Source organism: Salvelinus fontinalis, chromosome 12 (genome assembly GCF_029448725.1).
Source record: "Salvelinus fontinalis isolate EN_2023a chromosome 12, ASM2944872v1, whole genome shotgun sequence".
NCBI lineage: Eukaryota > Metazoa > Chordata > Actinopteri > Salmoniformes > Salmonidae > Salvelinus > Salvelinus fontinalis.
In genome coordinates, this window is record NC_074676.1 from 11,308,106 (window position 1) to 11,317,220 (window position 9,115).

Here is a 9,115-nt window from a genome sequence, read left to right on the forward strand (position 1 = left end):
GGGAGGAGCACAGCAAACAAGTGACTGAGCGTGTCTCAAAGCAGGACGGAGGACTTTCTCAGCACAGACTCAGACTGAATGAGCATGTATAACAAAGGTACATTGAGAACAGACCCCTGGAATCTCACTGACTTTATGAGTAGCTTAAATACTCAGGGAGTGCATCTCAGGGAGAGGGTTTAGTTACCAGTAGTCTAACGTGATAACCGGCTAATGGCTGCTCATGGTGCATTCTTCATGTGCCACTTACCCTCACTCACCATAGCTGGCGGGCAGACCAAACCAACATGTGGAGGCGGGGGAGGGTATGGCTCAGAGCGCATTAGGAGAAGAATGACTCATCACCCTCCTTCCCTCAGTTTACCCTCGAGGCAGTACTCCCCTCTCCGGCCAACCCCTTAGTGACGTGGCTCTCGGCCTCGTTCAAAAGAGCAGGATACACCCTACTCCCATCTAGACATGGGTGGTTCAGTGGTACAATTCTTGCCTGCTGTGCAGGAGCTGGGCGGCCTGGGTTCGTTTCCCAGCCAATGCATAATACCTTTTTTAGGTATATTCACTCCAAATGCTGTCAGTGATTTATGTCAAATACAATTCTTATCAGGCTAAAAAGAGGCACAATTTCTATAGCATAGCTCTGTAGCACAGCTACAAGCAAGGAACCATTTGATAAGGTCACAGATGTGGATATTATTGGGTGTATTTCTGAATATGATTAGCTCCAATCTGTACAGAAAGCACTTTCAACCATAAACAAATTGGACAAAGAAATACAGAAAGACAGATATTGGTATGTATGTAAAGACACCAAATAACCAATGTACCCAGATAAATAGAGCAGGATATGTGACAGTATGTATGAGAGTCACGCATACATACAAATGCACATGGATAGTATTGGACTACAGCTTGCTAGCTAATGCTGGCTAGCTAGCAAATGACGATACATCAGTCACGGGTCCACAAAATCATGCAAATGGTACTGAACTCAGCACCAAAATCATGTTTTGACATGGTAGTGGCTATTGCTGTTTTTTTTTTGTTTTTTTTTGTTTTTTTACTTCGCAACATTGCAAATATCATCGTTTTGGCATTTAACTCTGATCTAACTAGCTGCATCTAATCCAGTTTCAGCATGTTGACTGATGTCCCAAATTCCCACGAGATACCGCGAGAATTCGCACTCACGGATACGGAGCCTCAGAAATAAAAAAAATCTGGGCACGGATTAGGAGCCACTCCCAATTTAAAACCAGATATTTTTTTTCACAGGCCTACACACAATAACCAATGTCAAAATGAAAAAAGTCAATAAGTACTCAATCCCTTTGTTATGGCAAGGCACATGACTACCTCATCTCTGTACCACACACACACACAACTATCTTGAAGGTCCTTCAGTCGAGCAGTGAATTTCAAAACAGATTCAAACAAAGACCAGGGAGGTTTTTCAATTACTCGCTAAAGGCACCTACTGGTAAATGGGAGAAAAAATAAATATATAATAAAAGACATTGAATATCCCTTTGAGCATGGTGAAGTTATTACACTTTGGATGGTGTATCAATACACGCAGTCACTACAACAATGCAGGCATCCTTCCCAATTCAGTCACCAGAGAGGAAGGAAACCGCACAGGGATTTCACTATGAGGACAATGGTGCTATAAAACAGAATGTAATGGCTGTGATGGGAGAAAAATGAGGATGGCTCAACAATGTAGTTACGCCACAATACTAACCTAAAATGACAGAGGGAGAAGGAAGCCTGTACAGAATAATATTCCAAAACATGCATCCTGTTTGCAATAAGGAAATAAAGTCAAACTGCAAAGAAAGTGGCAAATATTTTTGAATACAAAGTGTTATGTTTGGGACAAATTCAACAAAACACATCACCGAGTACCACTCCTCATATTTCCAAGCGTGTGGTGGCTGCATCATGTTGTGTGTATGCTTGTCATCATTAAGGACTATGGAAGTGTTTTTAGGATAAAAAAACATAAAAATGAAGCGCTAAGCACAGGCAAAATCCTGGACAACCTTGTTCAGTCTACTTAACAGATACTGGGAGACAAATGTACACCTCAGCAGGACAATCACCTAAAACATAAGGCCAAATATACACTGGAGATCCTTACCAAGAAGACAATGAATGCTGATGAAAGGCCTAGTTAAAAGTTATTACTTAAATTGTCTTGGAAATCTATGGCAGGACTTAAATGGCTGTATAGCAATAATCAACAATCCACTTGACAGAGCTTGAAGAATCTCAAAAAAATAATAATGTGCAAATATTGTACAATCCAGGTGTGCAAAGCTCTTAAGAAAAAAAAAAAATCAACCGCAGCCAAAGTTAATTCTAACATGTATGGACTCAGGGATGTGAATACATAAGTAAATGAGACCTGTATTTAATTAGCAAAAATGTCTAAAAACATGGCATTAACTTTATCATTATGGCGTATTGTGTGGAGATGTGTGATGAAAAACAATTGAATCCATTTTGAAACCAGGCTGTAACAAACTGTGGAATAAGGGGTATGAAAACATTCTGAAAGCACCAAATGTCCCACAGTCCTCTGAGGTCAGAGCAGGGGACTACAATACTATGGGGTCTGGGGAGCAGTTGTAGTAGAGGGTTAAGTGCCTTGCTCAAGGGAAAAACGGCAGGAGAAGGCATCTAAGATTTTACAACAGGACCGTCACAACCCTAGTCAGTTCTCCTCCGTGTCTTTCTCACTTACAACCCCGAGCTCAACCACGCAGGGAAAAAAAACCAGAATCAATCAACGCTTCAGCTCAATTTCTGAGTGAATACTGCATTTTTTTTTTTTTTTTTTTTTACTATTGTTGCACAGTATTTGAAACTTCAGTACTTTCAATACTAGAACAATGACTACAAAATAGACAGTGAGCAGGGTGATCAGAAGAGAAAAAGGTCAACATTTTGACACTGGCCCAAACCGAAGGCAAAAAAAAAATCCCCTTTTTCGAATTGAGTCACAGCAAACTGCTGTAAACAATAACAGGATTTGGGAATAAAATAGCCATGATTCAATTCTCCTCCCTGTTCACCTTGGATTTAACAACCATCCTTGTCATGCAGGCCAATTTGGACACAACTTAAACTGAAGCATCAAGTGGTAACTTACCGTTAGTGTCCCCCTCGGTCTTTGGCGGGCTGTCTTCTCTGGGTTGGCTGTCACCGCTTCCAGTTTCCTCTTCATCCTCATCATCTTCAGGGGTCACCAGCTTCATCAGGCTGTGGTTACAGGCACTGGCAGCTTCTTTGGTGCCTGGACAGGATCGGTGAAGGATACAAACCTCCCGAAACAGAGCTATGGCACCATCTGGTGACCAGATTTGATATAAGCGAGCACTTGCTCGTGCTACTCCTATCATACAGTACAATACACAACCACATTGATCTGTGATAAAGGCCTAATAGTTACCATTCTTTGCTGACGCATCAAGTTATACATTCCATCTGACACCGTGATGTTTCTATACTAAGCTTATGATGAAGGATACTCTTTTTGCGGTCGTCATAGGACAGGCAGGGCAGGACAGCAGTCAGGATGCCAGAGGAGTAGGGCAGGACCACCCTCCCTGCCAGCTGGATAAACTCCCTCATCCATGTCATGGCTGTCAACTGGATTAGGTCATTTGCTAGAAGGACAGAAAGAGAAAGTCATTCTGGGGTCAGGTGGGGACTTTGATAAGAAAGAGAACTTGGAAATGGTTCTGTGATAACTTGTTAAACTTTCAGGTGAATTTCAAATAATTCCTGAACTTTCAACCTTCATTCTGTTAGGGATAACTATGACTAAGTCATATTTTTGTCTAATGGATCTATTAAAAAAAGAAGATAGTCAAAGCAATGCAAGCTCTCCCTGCCATTAATATCAGATGTCATTGCAGCATTAGAGCATATCAGTTCTCATTTCCTCATTGGCTAATGAGTCACACTATCCCTGTGATGCTTATAGTGTGATAAAAGCTCAATGCTGGGTTCCTCTTACACACACTAAGCCCAGCTACCATCTATGGTCCTGTTTATCGGTTTTCCGTTAAAACGCTAAGAAACAATTATAAAATTCCATGTCAATTTACAATGCAGAATGGTCCTATTACATGTGCATGACCGCTTGGGGAGGGCAATTAAGTTATCTACAGCAACAGTAACTTGTCAATAGAGACAATTGATAGCTTCAGACAAAAAGTGCCACATCAGGTCTGTACCTTAATTTTAACGTTTAAAAGTTCACACCCCTAGTTTAGGCTTCTGATGTCATCACTTGACCACGTGTCTAGCTGACTGTGTGTCTTTGTGCCTGGGATATTTTATTGTTATAAAAAGAAGATGTTCCAACACATATGCTTTCTGTTTCATGGTTGTAACAAAGGCACTCCACAAATCAAAAAGTAATTGAACACCTGAATTTGTGGTTGACATACAGACTACAGTAACAAACTAATTAAAATGCTAGTGTTATCTGAAATAAAAATCATATTTTAATAATACCTAAGACCTTCATAAAAACACCCAAATTATTTTGGGGCGATAGCATATATGAAATCTATTCATTATACTGTTAGAAAGTCATAGTCAGAATGACTGCTCATTAACTTGAAGGGGAGTCCCGAGGCCCAGCAGTTAGTGTTAAACCCTAACAATTGCTTACAGATCAATCTAATGACCTATTCCTGAAATTCCACTTTACCAGTTTAACTAAAATATTTAATGGATGGATCCCAATGTGAAACTTACTGAGTTTGGACTCATCAGAAACCTGGCAATGGATGACCAGGATGTTGGCCATCTCTGCAAACTTGACACTAGAGGGAGTCTTCTTGATCTCCTTCAGGAACTCTCCCAAGACAACTTCACACCTGAAAGACAAGAAACAGTTTCCTTCCTAGAGTTACAGCAGACTGAGGAGTAGAGAACAGACGGTTTGGACGTGGGAAGAGAAAAGAGGAATAAAGGGTTCTTACGTCCTCCGGATCTCTTTGCTGCTGTCCCCTAAGATCTGGAAGAGTCCATCAAGGATTTCTGGCAGGTAGTCCAGGAGGTTGATGTCCGGAACAGATTCCAGAACTAGTATCTGTAGCAGGGGAGAACCAGATGAACAACCTCAGCTGCTATTAATACAACTACCAGTGTATAACATTTTTCATAACACACTTTTAGGTGGGCTATAGGGTAGCAAAAAAACATCTCATTTTTAACAACTTTTAAATGGCTCTTAAAGAATGGATATTCATTAATAAAGAGTGATGAATAATGATATTGCTGTAAAAGTATAGAAACAGGTCTTATTCTGCTCATCAATAACATAAGTTTTAATGTGACAAGGCAATCGGTTGTAAAAGCCCTACTCACCCAGGATATGATGAATTGACGGGCATACTGGTTGTTGGAGTAGATTCTCTCACGCAGCAGGGGGACAAACGCCACCAGGTCAAACTTGTTACTCTCTGTCACAATGTCCTGTGAAAGCAGAGAAGGGTCATTGTTTTGGGGGTTCATGACCCAACTCATCTCTTACCTTAGCTGCCGTTCATGTATAACTGTTTGTTCCGTTTGTCACTTCAACTATACTGAAAGCACAATCAATCATTAACCACCTCATCTACTCAATGCCCGTTCTAAACTGACATTAAACTTCCAGGAGATGTCTCAACATGTTTTGTTACTGGAATCTCACCTTCAACAGTCTGTCAAGGAGTTCAGAGCCACTCTTCACATTGGGGTCAGGATCTGCAGCAAGCTGGAGTAGAGAGCACACAACATCAGAGGTAGCCTAAAGACATGTCTTCTGAGAATTAAGACTCTGGTTACCTTGCTGAGGCCATCGAAGAGCACGTTGAAATGGGGTAAGACAGCTCCCCTGGCCACTTTTACTATGTTGTAGAGTGCCTCACAGGCATAGTACCGCAGTCTGCTGTCTGAATCATTAAAGCAGGTGAGTACGGGCTCGATAAGCTCCTTCAGGTACAGCCCGGAGTCCTGCAAGACACACCAAACATTAGGGATGCAATCTCAACTATTTTTAAATTACTTAAATGCAGTCTTCTCGAACATGTATATTAAGTAGATGCATTTACATGACATGTTGACACGCTTACAAACATGTAACTTGCTGGAATGGGGTTAACAAAAGGATTTTAAAAATAAGGATGATATGCAAACAGCAAAACAAGATCTGTGTATGGGTGCCCAGAGGCTTTACCTTTCCCAGGGCAATGGAGCATGCTGCCAGGCCGATGAGGCCTCCTTTGCGGCTGTGAGGGTGCTGGGACAGGGCGAACTCTGAGGCCAGTATCTGGATAACATGTCTAATCTGGGTAGAGTTGTTCTGAGCCACAAACTCCCTCACCAGTCTGTGGATTAAGGCAACAGAGAAAGGTTATGATCATGAACATACAGAAACAAATGTCTAGCAAGATAGGACACAGGACACACGAAAATCAGAGTAGTGTTGAATCCTGGGGATACACATGGTGTGCAATGCAGGCTTTGGCCCAACACAATAGCCTCCACTGATCAACTTGGCTTAATCATAAAAAGACATTGATGAGTTTAATCAAGAGTGTTATTACTTGGCTAGAACAAAGCCTGCCCAGTCTGTCTCCAGCCATCAACTTATCATACAATGCAGCAACATAACCCAATCAGGGGCCTGTGGCAGGACCACCTAATGCTCTATAATCCTTTCCCATTTTAACTTTAGTGTCACATGATGCATCTTACATGTCCCAAGAATAGAAATACAAGAACAAGTCAGTATCATGTGCCTGAAAGAAAGCAGGTTTCCTGATTTAATTTCACTTCAAGGCCTCAACTTTAAAAATCCAGAGCATTTCAAATGATAATTTGATGGCAGTGGATCACATTTCACATGGTTTCTCAGGAGATTGCTTACCATGTGCAAACCCAGTTTATTTGAAATTATATGGAGTGCGTGAAGTGATGGTCACATTACCGTACAAACCATTCCCACTAGCTGACTCGTACAAACTCTGCCAGTCATGCACATGCATGAGACAGACGAGTAGTCATTTTGGAAGGCTATATATTAACCCCTACAAACAAAATACTTCCACCAGAATGATGTGCAAGAAGAACGACTCACTTTTCAATCTCTAGAGCAGCAACCTTCCTCTTCTCGTACAGTTTGTCGTTGAGTGCTCTGACAATATTTGGGGTCAAAGGCGAGAAGTCTTTCTCGGTGTTCATTTTCAGAGGCTTTAGCGGGGAACTTGACAGTTCGGTTAATGATAAGGGGAACGTTGTTTCATAAACTCGCCCTAAACTATTCCAATAATGACGCAAATCACTTAAAGAAAACAACCCCCGATACCAAACCTGGGAATAGCAGGCTTCGAAGCCTGGGATAACCTGTCACGACGGAGCGTGGCAAGATGATCGTCGCAAAGATACCTATTGACAATATGCAGCGATCGGTCCTAATAGACTTGCTCATGTAGCCATATTTCCTGGCTCACATGACTTCCTTGAAGGGCGGTTAGTCAAACACCGATCTGAAGATCTGTTTTGAACGTCACGTACAAATGAACGCGAGGGGAGGGGAGCTTTAACATCAGGGCTGGATTCAGCACGAAAAAACGTAGTGGAACGTTCAATTAAACGGAAACGTGCTAAAGATCAGCTGAAAAACGGGGAGGGGTTGGGTTTGATTTAAAAGTGCACCACTGCCATTTAAAAACGTCACTAATTGCTTCGAGCTACACCCAAACGGAACAAAACGCACAATGTCTGTTAAGAACGTACAGAAACGTTTGGGGAAATGTGTCGTTCAGTACAAACCGTTCGGGAACGTAGCAAACGTTCAACCGCAATGAACGTATCGCCAGAATGACGTCTACATAACGCACACGGTAATCAACAAATATGTCAATTATTACATTTGGAATGGGACATCACTTGTGGGAAATAAATGATCACTGTTGCAGAAGTGCGTAGACTAGCTACTTTTAGCAATGCTAGTATTTACACACCAACGTTGCCGGAAGTTAATTTTCAACTTACTCTGTCGAATGTTTGGTCCTTATGCAGTCGGGGATTTTTTTTTAAATGAACATACATGGAATGTATAATTACACAATTTCCACACATGAGTCTGGTGACCCATGCAATTTCTCAGCGATGTCAAATCAAATGTTATGTCACATGCGCCGAATACAACAGGTGTAACCCTTACAGTGAACTGCTTACTTACAAGCCCTTAACCAACAATGCAGGTAAGAAAAAGTATTTACTAAAATCATTTGAAAATAAAGAGGAAAAAAAGTCAGTTCCTTTCTGCTTACCTCATGTTAAAATAAGTCCCCCACAAGTTCTTGCTTTTTTGTGCAGGTACGGCCCACATGCAGGACTTTTTTTTGACATGAGGTAAGCTGAGAGAAAAGTGTAATTGACGTTCTCAATTTGCCCCCTGCATAAGGAAACCTACGGACAAAACGATACAACCCTATGCAGACCAGACACGTCGCGTGCGCGAGCGTCGCAAAATAAATGTAGAAATCCATGTTATTCAATTATTGCGCCTATCCACGTGCCATCTCCTCATTGGTTATACCCACGTGGGTTATTGAAAGAGGAACTGTTTTGCCGGTAGTCTTGATAATACTATGAAAGTTTAGATGCGATCACCATATAAGTTCAACTATGAAAAAGCCTGGAAGGAGGAGAGATGACTAGAAACGATTAATTTGTCGGAGTAGAGGACCTTGTGCAGTTCAGGTAAAATAACAACTCAATGTTTATATCCCAGGACAAATTAGCTAGCAACAGCAAGCTAGCTAAATAGGACACATTAATTAGCAAGCTAAATTGCCAATCATGTGTAATGCTTTTCGACCTGTCCCCAAATTAATGTCATTGGTTCAGAGTTTGTTTTGATATTTTAACCTGTGTGTCGTGATTGCGTTTGGTGTGGGGGGGCAAAACACATTTATGCACGATAGCGCACGCGTGCAGCGGGTTTGGGTTCCGTGTAATACGCATAACGTCAATGCTCTTTTTTAAAACACAAAAAAAAATATCCTGAGAAAATAGTAATAAGGCACTTACAGTTTGAAGCCCA

General features: G+C 41.4%; 1 protein-coding gene across 1 annotated transcript in view; it reads right to left on the minus strand.

Annotated features, from left to right (window-relative positions):
- Window positions 1-7,594, minus strand: part of vac14 (vac14 homolog (S. cerevisiae)) — a 31,511-nt gene extending 23,917 nt beyond the window's left edge. Inside the window, exons 1-9 of the mRNA XM_055939674.1 lie at window positions 7,142-7,594; window positions 6,239-6,389; window positions 5,848-6,015; window positions 5,714-5,776; window positions 5,389-5,496; window positions 5,001-5,110; window positions 4,774-4,895; window positions 3,534-3,671; window positions 3,155-3,298 (exon numbers count right to left, since the gene is read on the minus strand). Coding sequence (XP_055795649.1) covers window positions 3,155-3,298; window positions 3,534-3,671; window positions 4,774-4,895; window positions 5,001-5,110; window positions 5,389-5,496; window positions 5,714-5,776; window positions 5,848-6,015; window positions 6,239-6,389; window positions 7,142-7,245 — 1,108 coding nt within the window. The 5' untranslated portion in view covers window positions 7,246-7,594. The remainder of the gene's footprint in view (window positions 1-3,154; window positions 3,299-3,533; window positions 3,672-4,773; window positions 4,896-5,000; window positions 5,111-5,388; window positions 5,497-5,713; window positions 5,777-5,847; window positions 6,016-6,238; window positions 6,390-7,141) is intronic.
- Between the last annotated feature and the right edge of the window lie 1,521 nt (window positions 7,595-9,115).